The 12,989-nt window shown below is 42.4% G+C and overlaps 1 protein-coding gene across 1 annotated transcript in view; it reads left to right on the top strand.

Moving 5' to 3' along the window:
* LOC148105969 (NLR family CARD domain-containing protein 3-like) overlaps window positions 1-12,989 on the top strand; it is a 65,896-nt gene that overhangs the window by 37,504 nt on the left and 15,403 nt on the right. Inside the window, exons 7-8 of the mRNA XM_087838426.1 lie at window positions 3,953-4,126; window positions 9,882-10,055. Coding sequence (XP_087694552.1) covers window positions 3,953-4,126; window positions 9,882-10,055 — 348 coding nt within the window. The remainder of the gene's footprint in view (window positions 1-3,952; window positions 4,127-9,881; window positions 10,056-12,989) is intronic.

The following is a 12,989-nucleotide window of genomic DNA, read 5'->3' as shown; positions in this document are numbered from 1 at the left end:
TTAAGGTGGTATCTGGGACGAAAAGTTAAAAATCAGCTTGGATGGCCTGTACTGTATGATGGCCTTGGTTGCACCACATTGATGGCCATGCAGGGTGGTTCACTCCTTGGGCAAGAAGACCGAGGAGTGAGCCACCCTTGGTCAAAGCTTGGTCATTCAAGCTCACCGTTTTCCCCTTGTTGGCTGATGATAAGTATTTTTTTTACATGACTTATAGTCATCATTGTCTTCAAATTAACTCACACACTGCTGACTGCTGTAGCTTACCTGGCTGAGTAGGTGACCCATGTACTGAAGGTTAGAGTCGTGACTCCAGGGCCTGGTTTGAGTCTGCCCAAGACAATTTCCTGTGTGTTATTCTGCTCACTTCTCCCTCCCTTCCTGTCTTCTCTGTCCTATACAGTGAAGACAAAAGGCCTCAAGTTCTGAAAACTCTTCCCCTTCATCATCTTCCAAATCATCTCTCTCATCTAACATCACCAGTATTCTCTGAGTAGAGAATCTTTTCACAATCTTGAATGATAAGGATCCAAGTGGGTAAAGTCAGTTATTTGTTGTGTTCCTATTTGCAGCTGGGATAGATTGAGAAAAACTCTTGGCTGCCAAAATTACATCCAGTTTAGAAGAAAAACATTGAGTGAAGTGTTTGTTTCATCATCCTTCACAACTCATCAACCAGGTGTCACAAACTGCAGCAGGACAGTACAAAGCATGTCATACTGGCTGGCTGCAACAACCAGAGTTTTACCTACCTTTGGTATTTCTTGACAGCATGAGCGTAATATTTACTGAACAGAGTCGTCTTCTGTAATCTTTTCAGATTCAGATTCAGGACACTGTATTTATTTTCAAGGGGCAATTAGGATACTGACCTTGCCAACCGTACATACAATACACAAACATCACATTGGAGAGACAGGTCAGGCTAGGTAGCTGGCCGGTCAGCCGCTAGAGCAGTGACCCGGAACCGAACAGCAGAAAATGCACAACATCAGGAAGGATGAGGAGAAAAAAGAACTCCCTCCAGACTGAGCTCCAACAGGGAGATCAGTTTGAGAACAGAAAAAAAATGACCTTAGCGCAGAACACATGAAAACTCTTAATGCGCCATAGAAACACATGACAAGCAACAGGGATGGGTAAAAAGTGAGAGACAGCCGGTGTAGACAGCGCATCCGGGCCTGTAGCATTTGCGCTGGTCCCCTCAACCCACCGTCTGCACCGGGAGGGGATAAGCATGCTTAGGATGGGAAGGAACAGTCTAAACACTGTCTGTTATCAAAGTTAGATTTGTTCCGCTTCAGCCTTGAGACCACAGCTGGCACTGGTATGTTAGCCGCATGAAATGATGGTGGTTTTCTTTGGTGCAAACAACTGCATGTCAATTTCACAGCTGATCTAACAGTCCGTCACTCGTCTCTCAATCTCCCGTTGGAGAGCCACAAGCTTCTCCGAGAGGTTATCAGTTTTGCTCTCAAAGAGCAAAGTCTGAGAACTCACGACCGCCATGAGCTTCTTCAAGATCTTACCCGTGCTGCGTTCAATGAGCCCATTTTGAGAAGTCACGACCCGTCCCATTGTTTCAGTCACAGCGGGCAGCGGTCAGCGGGGGAGCTGGCCCCAGGGAGGGGTCACTTGCCCCTCCCTTCCTTCCCTCCCCATCTCCAGCTGTCTCCCTCTTCCCGCTCCACCACAACCACCCACACATGCAGGGCCTTGGAGTAGGGGTGTGTCACCAGGGTGCAGAGGAGGTAATCCCCCCCTCTGTCCCCTTCTGGCTGCCTCTGCCTCAATTTTATCCCACAACTTAGACATTCACATTACTCACACTCTCATTACACATACATATAGGATCTTGGGGGTGGGCACGCTACAACGAATCCAAATTACCATCAGGGTGTACACCTCACCCCTGGCGTCGTTGCCCACCTCTCGATTTTAAATACACGTAGACATTGAGGGCTAGCAGGAGGGGCAATGCGCTTTCCTGCTGCTCTCTGGCAGGTAGCTCCATGCCCTCCTGGGTTTTAAATGCACCTTAGAACACACATACATCAACACTACAATGAACGGGTGGAGGGAGGTTAGGAGTCTTCTCTCACACCCCGTTCTCTGCGACCTGCTGGAGCGGGGGGGCTAGGAGGAGGAGTTGGCCGTCCGACTGGGGTCCGGAATGTGGGGCCTCCCTGCTGCTGCGGAGTCGGGCGGTCTGCTTCTCCCCACCGCAGGGAAAAGGGTAGCACCACCTGGGTCTGGGTGCAGTTCCCCCCTCCAGGGGCAAGGGTACCTAGACCCGGTTTGTAGAGTACGCTTGAGGAGTGTGATTGTGTGTACAGCGTCTCTTTATGTCTGTCTCCACGTTGGTTGAGTGTGGAGTAAGTGCATATGAGAGCATGAGGGTGGGAATGGATGTTTGTATCTGTGTGTGCCTGTATGTCTGTGTCTATATGTCAGGTTGGGTATCAGACACCACCTCTCTGTGGACATCTCAGGCCCTCCAGGGTTTGGAGGCCTATCTCCCCCCACCACTTCCCCTGCCGGGGGCGGACTCCCTCAGACATCGGTGCGTTGGTGGTTCTTTGTGTCCGGGGATGGGCGTCCAGGTACACACCGGCTCACTCCTTGGCAGCTGCTTATCGGGGCCTGGAGCCTGGGGCTCGCTCGGGCCACTTCGGAGGTGGGGTGCCCCCGGCCTCTTGGCCTGGGGCTCGTCACTCAGGCACAGCTGGCTGCCGGCGGAGCTCACGGGCACGTCACTGCAACCCCCCCTGGCTTCTGCTCCGTGGCTGCTGAATGACCCCTCATCTGGGACTCTCCTCAGCTCTTTCTGTGACAGTGGCTCAGCTGCCCCTCTCTTGGTCTTCCTTGGTCTCTTGTGTTCTGGGGGCCTCTGGATGTCTGGAGTTTGGATCTCCTCCATACCTGCTTCATGCCCTGGAGGACGGGGCAGTGGCCCCCCACACCCTCTAACAGATCATTACATGAAGGAACCTTTTAAAAAAAACAAGCGCGTCCATGCTCACAGGTGTACACATGGGTGCTCACACACACAAACTACACCCTTTTTGGCTCCTACCTCAAAGCACACTGTGCTGTCGATCTTACGTGCTGCACAATAATGTTTAATATTTAGTATTTACTGTCATATTCCCATAGATCATTGTGATGTTGTTTATTCTATTACTCTCGTTTTCTTCTGCTTGTTTTCTTTTCTCTTTCTCAACAGGTGATCCAGGTGATCGATATATGTTTTTTTGTTTGTTTGTTTTTTTCTGCTTATTCTGTTGGTTTTTATTTTTTGCCCTTCTCCCCCGTCCCTCTTCTCAACTGTTTTTCTTTCCCTCTTTCTTTCTCCCTTTTCTTTCCCCCAGTCAAGTCTGTCCCGTATTCAGCAAGTGAAAATAAAATAAATAATAAAAGGTGAATCAAATGGACCATTACGGCAAAGCTGGGATGGTCAATTTGGTAAAGAAAATCCGTTGGGCATCTTTCTTCGCCTTGAGACAATAATTCTGATGGCAAAAGAGCCAAACGGGACAGGCAAAAAAAAAAAAAAAAAAAAAAAAATTCACAGCAGGCTGTGACGGGGTTTTGAACAGCTGATTCCGCTTTCTTTATTCTTCAATAAGCCAGGGCCAAGCCAGCTCAGATCAGCATGAATCCTCTGCTGCTGTGAATGTCCGTGCTGCTATATTTCAGTGTCAGGCTCTAAATGTACAAATGGATCTGAGAAGATTTCCAATCGTTTTTCTATTAGATTTACAGTTTGTTTTCATGTCTTCTGACTCAGAATGTGGAGCAGGAGGCGCTTACAAGGAGTAAGTGCTGATATTGAAGAAGAGTTGTGTTTTAATGAAGCTATTTAGTTAACCAATAATTGTATTGCATGCTGGCATTAAAAAAATGTTTCATTTGACTGATTTAATTAATTAATTTGTTTGTTTTCTTCCAGACTGAGTGGCTGTAACCTGTCAGAGAGAAGCTGTAATGCTCTGTCCTCAGTTCTCAACTCCCAGTCCTCTAGTCTGAAAGAGCTGGACCTGAGTAACAATGACCTGCGGGATTCAGGAGTGAAGCTTCTGTCTGCGGCACTGCAGAGTCCACATTGTACACTGGAAAATCTCAGGTCAGGATCCAAACATATCATTAAATGATATTATTGTATAAACAACCAAGCTTTATTGAATTGGCAGGTGAACTTTTCTTTATCTTTGGATTGCTTAGGAGATTCTTAATTACTGTCTGAAGATTTTTTACAGTCACAAATTTTGTTTTAATGGTAAAACAGAATTATTGTTCAGTTCAATGAGCAGGTAGCTGTGAGATTCATAATAATGAGGTATATTTGTATTAAAGATGACTAAACTTGAACAGTAGCTGTGTGAGTTACTTTGTTTACTCATGTGTGCTGATGTTGTGAGTAATTTAAAGCTGAAGTAAACTTGTAATGAGTTTAATAGAGTTTCTGAAGTAAGTGTACTTGGAGATATTTATGTGTTTACTAAAGTCCAGGAGCAGGAGGCTGTGTGTAGCATAGAGGAATCCAGATCTCAGCTTTGTCTCTTGGGTTTCTGTTGCTGCTGTTACAGTTTCCCCTCATCGTTCCCTTCATCAGTCTCCTCACTGTAACAAATCAAATTGTTACTGTATAGATTCACGTCTGAATGTTCCCATGTGCTATTAAAACTAAAAGCGATGTTTCATACACCCACGTGGTTCAGTCACACAGTAACTGATGGTAAATAATGTTTGTGTTTAGCACATCGTACAGGTCAGCTGCTCCACACAGATCTCAGGTTTACATGCTGGAACAGTTTGTGATCATGATGGATAAACCTCACTTCCTCTTTCTTTCATACAGATGTGACATGAACAATAACACATTCATGAAATCCATTTAGGAACACAAACACTATTGTAGCTGGAGAATATATTTGAATGTAGGATAATGTAGGGGAACATAAACAACAGTAATAACTAACCACCACCTCACCATTTGGGTTGGTAGCTGCATGTTGATTGATGAAGTCATTTTCTTCTTCCTCCATTTCTACCTTATTAACATCAGATTAAAAGCTGCACAGAGACAGGCACTGGACATGTTTAGCCTAGCTTAGTCCAAGGACTGGACATGGAGGAAACGGCTCTATTCACTGTATCAAAACATGAAAACAAATCTGAAGTAAAGTTTTGTTGAAGTGAACTGTGGTGGTGCCCAATGTTCCCTCTAAGCTGCGCACGTGCGCAATTGCGCGCTTCTGGCACGGTCTCTGCGCACAGAAAATCTGCGTTGCGCACAAAAAAAAATCAAATCTCAATTGAAATTAAAATTAAAACTTCCACAATTCTGTTTTGCAGTGTTAGTCAGTGACTGGCTGCTCCCGTATGGGATTAGAACGATGCCACCTTATCCTATAGTCCAGCCAATGATGCGATTCACATTCGTATATACGCAGCTAATCAACGTTGTCGACAGGCTATGACAGCGTCCTTATGTGCCGACACCGGTGTTTTAGCTAGCAAAGCGGCTGATGTGGAGTGAAGCCACGTTAATGACAACGTGTACAACCATTGGAGATGTGAGCAGGACAGAGGGAACAATTGAGGGAAAAAGTGTGGACTTTATACCCGTTTTTAAATTGTGTTGATCGGCCTCGTAAAACCAGAGTTATGATAAAAATATCTGCAATGTTTGGTTTTCATCCTGAATACTATTGTTGTTTATAACAACGATATAACAGACTCTCTGCCAGACCACAGACTCATAATACAAGTCAGAGCTTTATAAAAATAGAAAAAATAAAGTTCTGTTTTTAAAGTTGGAGTTCAAGTTATTTTTACTTCCAATAGTGTTAACATACTACACAGGTCATGAACAAGATTTTTTAAAAAAATATTCATTGTAAGTGGGCTAAAGCAGTTAATTAAAAGTAGTCTAACATAAATGCTGTAATTTGATTGTTTTAATAAACATGTAACTTGGATGGATTCGATGCTGGCGTGACCACAGTGCACACGTCTGCTGTTGCTCACAGTGGTCCAAGGGATCACACAGGGAGTTTGTATGTTCAGACACATGAAACATTAGAGGGAACATTGGCGGTGACTGGAAGGGAAAAGGGGAATGATAAGACTTACTGTAAATATAATTATGTATGTATTGAAAAAGGAACAACTAAAATGTTCCAGCTGAAAAAATGAAATCAGTTTCAGTTTATGAGCTCTGTTTGTTTTCTTTGCAGTTCCAACCTTTTTATATTGAAATGAGCTGCTCATCCCTGTTTAGATGACCTGCATAAAACAATACAGAGCACATTGGGCTGAATATGGAGAGGAAGCATCACAGTACAGCTTCACTGATGCATTAAAGTCTCTGATATGAAATGAGAAATGAAGCAGCCAGAGCTTTTTCATAAGTGGAAATCCACTGTGACTGTGAGCTGCTGCTACAGCCTCCAGATTAGCCAGCAGCTCATCCTGCTCAACATTTTCTCACCAACTTTAATGGAAGTGTGATGTTTTCAGCTGGAGTGATGGTCAAGGTGGCCTCCTTCTCCTCTTCTTCTCCTCTTCCTCTTTCATTCGTAAAGCCACTTCTGCTGCTTTCATTCTTTTGTAAGTCCTGTAGCTGAGTTTGGGAGAGACTAACAGCCTCGGCAACAGAGGGGAGAAAGGCTGTAACACCACCACTTTACTCTCTTCTACGTGTCACATCATTTTATCAGGAAACAAATATGCTCATGTTTTTACTATGTTTGTCTTGAAGATGTAAGAAGATCACATGGTGCTTTTTATTATTGTGTTGGTTTGTTTCCTGTCTCTTGGATGGAGCCCAGCTGTGCGTGGCTCCTGGGCCTGTGGTCAGAGTGTGTGCTGGATAATCCGGCCCAGGATGAGGCCAAACTGACATGGGATGAAATGTCTGTCACATATTAGAGCCTAATTTAAAAACATGCTCCATAAATATTGAATAATAACAATAATAATAAAGGGTCAGAAGATGACTTGTTGGAATGAAAATGAGCTTGTAGTTTGTCTGCTTTAATAATGTGACTAGAAAAAGGTGTTGGACTTCAAATATGTCAATTTCTTTCACACTTCACCTTTAAAAGTGAAGCCATGTTGTTCCTTGAAGGAAAAACACGACTTTTCCTGTTTTTATGATAAATGTACGAATTTAATGTGAAACATTCAGAGTTCTTTCTCTTGTTATGTTTGTTTGAAGCTGCTTCCTGTTGGCTTCAGCTGTTTGGAGTTTCCATTTTCTAAACTTCTACATTCTGAACCTTCTTCAGCTCTGAACAGATGATGAAACACTGAATGATTTCAAGCACTTTGTCTAATAAACTTACATCTTTCATTCTTTATACAGATTGTGGGACTGTGGTTTGTCAGAGATCAGCTGTGATTATCTGGCAGCAGCGCTGAAGTCCAACCCCTCATATCCCAGAGTGCTGAACCTGAATGGAACCTACAACAACCTGCAGGATTCAGGAGTGAAGCATCTGTGTGTTCTTCTGGAGAATCCACGATGTCGATTTGAAACTCTGAGGTCAGTAACATGTTTTAGTTGTGCTGAGATGAATATGATGTGAAAGTTGTGCTGACAGTGTGGATCAGTAGGCCCACAGACCTCTATACAGGAAGTCTGGTTCTAATCTTTGTAGAACTTCTGATCCCTGATCCTCTGAGTCTGACTCAGTAGATAATGCAGAGTTCTGAGCTGATGTGGGTGAGCGGACTCAGGCAGCCTGACAGAGTTGATCTTCCCTGCTTGTCCTGATACAAATAAACATGAGTATCTGGTCAGTGAATGTTGATCAATGGTCATGAGAATTTGCATAATTAAGATTAAGGAACTGACCTCCCAGCCCATTGTTCCTTCAGTGGGCTGGTTTCAGTCATTATGCAAATGTCCTGTTTATAAGATTGTAAACCTGCAGTCAGCTGAGACTGAAGAAGTCACTTGGATGAGTGACGAAATATTTCTCCCACAAAACGCTACGTCTAGATGAACAGAATCAGCTTTTGGAGAAACATGAGTATCCTTGCAGGTCAGATCTTATCAGTCAAACCTGTTAGTGCAGCTCTCCTCTAGATTGTAGTGCTTGTTAAACTAGGATGATTTTAGGAGCCTGGACCACAGATCCAAGGGAAGTGATGACTTGGAAAGACTAAAACAACCTATTAGAGGTGTTTGCACTAACATAGATAACTATTCAGATTTAGATTTTTATTGTCTCATAAAGGGTTGAAAAGTGAATGTGCACAGAGAGGTTGGTGGTGAGATGGGCACTTTCAGCACTGTAGATGTGTTCCAGCTCAGTGTTCATGGAAATAATCCGGAGAGCAGGATTCCTTAATGAATGTCACATCTTCTTAAAGTTATAATCCACAGGGAAAACTGTGAAACTGACGATCTGATATTTACTCAACCAGGCAGGTGGTTGATCTCCAGCCCCACCTTATTATCAGTTTATCTCTCTCTTTTTCACATCTGAATAATCTTCACTTCACATTTCAGTCAGTTCAGATTTCATTATCACATTCACTTTAGCATAATCCATTTTAATCCAAACACCTTTGTCTTAAAACTCTGTTTGACAGTCACAGTATATCCAGTACAATCCTCTTTTTCACTGAGTCACACACATTCAGAGATCAGAGTGTCCTGTGTGTGCTCTCATTCACTCACACTCACTCTCATATGGCTGAAGTCTGTTTGTACACAGGGTAATCTGTGACTCTCCACCATTTGACCCTAGAAATAAAAAAGCTTCTTGGATGAGAGGTGAAAGGTGAAACGTCTTCAAGAAACTTAAAGATGTCCAGATGCCTTTTTTTCTAAGCTCTTTAGATGACTGTGAACCTTCACAGACACCTCATCAGTGGGACTCCCAGAGCTACCAGCCCTTTGCTACAATCACAAAGCTCTTCATTGAAATCAGTGATATCAAAGATGGAATTAAATGAGTCCAAGTCTTCTGCTGATTCAGCATCACATTCATCTTTAGTCCTTGCTCTGCATCCCCACCATGGACTTCATTCCTTTCCAAGCCAGCCTTGAGTGTCCTTTATTCAACGTATTCTCTGCTTTACTTTTACACCTGATTTTAGCTGCTTTATCTCTCTTCCGACAAGTATCTGTGCCTCGATCTTTTTCTTCTCTCCCTCATAACAAGACAGCTTCTTCTGCCTGAGAACATGTTTGAGTGATTTATTAATCCAGGGCTGATTTTTGGGGAAAATAGTTCCTGTTTTCAAAGTAATCCCCATTTTTCCCAGAAAGAAATGTAAGTAGACATAAATGATCCTAGTTAGAACATGAGCCTTTAAAAAGGCTCTTCTGAGGCTGCTGCCAGTGGTCAAAGCCTCCAAAAAAGCTCTGTAAGTAAATATGTGATCATAGCTTTAGTTTTTAAATGTTTATTCTAGTTAACACAGATCAGGTGGAACAACTCAAATAAAATATCAGAACTATTAAGTGATCATCAGTACAGATATTGTTCAATACTGAATACAATGGAGCACAAATTGTCCACATTTCTGAAATATTTCTGGGTGTAACTGTTACCAAAGTGCAATTTAGACCTGGCCTGTGGTTGTTATCTAAGTGACAATCATCAATTCTACTAAAACAAATACAAAATAAAGAAATTTGACAGATTTTGTTGATATCAAAAGCACACTGAACAATTCAGTGTTGTTTTACTGCCGTTCTCTCTTCACTTCTTCTCCTCTGATTCTCTCCACATGTTGCTCTGCATAAGTGCTCAGTTTCAAAACAAAAGCAAGATTAAATATTGCTAAATATAATAGTATCTCGTTACACTTCAACATAAGTGTTTTATTTTTGTAATTGTTTATCTGTTATTTTTCAGACTGAGTCACTGTGACCTGTCAGAGAGAAGCTGTGAAGCTCTGGCCTCAGGTCTCAGCTCTCAGACCTCTAATCTGAGACAGCTGGACCTGAGTAACATTAACCTGAAGGATTCAGGCGTGAAGCTTCTGTCTGAAGGACTGAAAAGTCCACACTGTACACTGGAAACTCTCAGGTGAGATCAAGCATTTTTATTTCATCAACTGACAGAATTAGCAAATTAATAATAAGGTAGTCCTCTAATAAGAGGAGAAGTGGAGGTGTTTTGAAGGGCAACATACTCTTATGTTAACAAGACAGGAAGTAGTTCCTGGGAACTGCTTCCTTTGTTATTGTCTAAGTAGAAATATGATGGTGAAACAGTGATGAGTTTGCAGAGGTGAATCCACAGCACACAACACAACAATGCTGTTGCGTGCTGAAAGCAGACTTCTCACATATTCTGAGACTGCAGGTTTCATCACTGTCCAACCAAAATTCACTGAATGTCCAAAACTACGCTTCATGTTTAAGAAAACAGATGATCAGGGGGATTTGTGTTTACATCTTTTTTGTGTAATCTGTTCACCCCTGTTTTAGCTGTTTGGTGGTTGTTGAGATGGTTTTGTGAACTTTTAGCTGAGATTCTGAAATTTCTGTAGATACCAGACATGTCTAATTACTTTGTATAGCATGAATGGCCATAACGAGGTTTTTAACAGTAAGAAAAGTTGTAAAACTTAAGAAAATATAGTTAAAAGTCCAAAACCTTCTACGTCTGGTCGCTTGTGGAAAGGAGCAGATCAAACGAGTAAAGAATTACGTTATAATTATAAATGGCTTCAACAGCAAATTCAGGTCTGTGAGACTCATTCAGACACTGAGCCATGGCTCTGTGCTATATGCACATATTTCTGCATCTCTGCCATTCAGACACACTTTATATATAGTTTATTTTATGTAGTATTCAATACTGAACTGTACATTTAGTCATTTCAAAGGCAGCAAGTTTTATTCAGTGTTTTCATTAAAGCCTTATTTTTATCCATTTACTGCTATTAGGAAGAACACACGTGAGGATTAAGACCTGGACGAGTTTGAAACCTTTTGTCCTCCACAATGGAAAATGGGTGGAAATAAAAATGGGTCTCACTTTAGCCAGCTCCTAATTTTATCAGTTCTCTCAGCGTCTCCTATACATCTCCTATATAAATTTTGCATTCAGCTTTGTGGTCTCCAATATCACTGAAATGCAGCCAGATGCTGCTCATTTTGCCTTTTCACTCTTTCCTGACACGCTTGCATTTCAATACAGCTCCCATTTCTCTGTGTACCTGCTCTCTACCACTACCCTTGCTGTCTATTGGACATGTCTTCTTTCACATAATGGTATGATCCCAGTCTGTCTCTTAAAGTGTTGTCTTAAAGTGACATATGAAATTATCTCAAGGGCTGAATTTGGCCCACGGGCCATATGTTTGACACCCCTGGTTTACACAGTTTGGTATTCAATGTACAAGTGAGTTAGCTCTCAGCTAACTAGCAAACAAGCTAACTGCTGGGACTGCGTCTTTCTAACAAGAGCGTCAGACACTCAGACTGGTTTTCTTTGTGGATAAGAACCTGGATACACAGACTCACCTGTGACACAGTGACACACAGTGTGGGCTACACACACATTAGAAAGTGGATCAGTCACACTTGTGCAATCATTTGTTGTGTTGGGAAACCATGAACACTTTGAATCACCATTAATGGCTTTCTTACAGCAATATTCAATCATGAATTCAAAAGTAGTGTATTGTGTACTTATTTTAATAGTACTGCAGTATGAGAAGTGCAACATTCAGTGTGCAGAAAAAAATCAGGTGCTTTCTAACAGCAGTGTTCCCTTTAACACAGCAGCAGTTCAAATATTTCTGTCAGTCTGAGCTGAAACATGAATCTAATCAAATATCAAATCAAAGTTCTTTGCCTCTGCCAGGACGTTAACATTTGATCAAGTTTTTTACAAAGTTCCCCTCAGCGTCCAGAGCCACCAACATACCTTTGATCAACAGCAAGTGAACATTTATAAATGTGTGTTTTCAGAACAGGAAGCAGCAGAACTATTGTTCTGTTATCAGGGAGCAGCACAAACGCTCATCAGCTCATTTACTGTGCAGGGACTTTGAGCGTGTGAAGTGTGTGTTTGTGCTGGATTTCCTGTGCAGAATCTCAGTCAGAAACAAGACAAAGAAAAACTCTTTCAATAGTCCAGGTTGAGTTGGCAACATGAACTGCATTTATCTTCCTCTGACTTGACATTTTCTTCCTCCTCTGCACCGAGCCAGCTGCTAAGACTCAAAAGCTCATTGACATTTTCTGATGATAAAGAAATTCTCTTCTTCTGTACAATATGAGCAGCAACAGAGAACAAGCTTTCACAGGTACAGATGTTGCAGCTGTGGCCAAGTACATGTGCTGCATGTTTGGAGCAGCACTCTAATGGACAGGCCTCTGTACTGATGGTGGGCTCTGCTCTGTATCCACCACACTGTTCTCAGCTGAGTCTTCCTCCTGTTCACAATCACACTCTGATGAAGCACCAATAGGGCCAACTTTTTCTCTGGTGGCTCGGATGTTGTTGCTTCCACAGGTTTCCCTCCAACAACCCTCTGTTCCTTCAGTAAGTTCAGTAAGATCTGGGTAAACACTTGAGCTCCTTGAATCTGGCTCCAGTGCAGCAGCAGTTTTCACATATACAATGTTGGCATTTTGCTTGCGTGTCTCCAGGTCTGTTCTGAATGTAGACTTGAATTTGACCACGTAGGCGGGGTCATCATCTGAGCTCTCCATCACCTGAGAGAGATGACAAAACACAGAAACACAGAGCATGAAACCAACATTTCTCCTCCCAGAAGTTCAGTCACAGACCTGCAACAGAAACAAGAATCAAAGATTCAAATGACGCAGAGCATTCATTTACTTATATCCACAAACATGTCCTCTACATATTCATGCTGTATTTACACACACATACAAAGGCTGTTTGTCTCTCACACACAGACAGGACACTGAGAAATACATCATGTTAAATATACCTGCAGGGTTCCAGCTGTGCACTTTGTCCCTGTTAGCTGTGATTGCC

Source organism: Neolamprologus brichardi, chromosome 3, assembly GCF_056152115.1.
Source record: "Neolamprologus brichardi isolate AB-2024 chromosome 3, ASM5615211v1, whole genome shotgun sequence".
NCBI lineage: Eukaryota > Metazoa > Chordata > Actinopteri > Cichliformes > Cichlidae > Neolamprologus > Neolamprologus brichardi.
The sequence above is the reverse complement of the archived record's forward strand: the minus strand, read 5'-3'. Positions and strand labels throughout refer to the sequence as shown.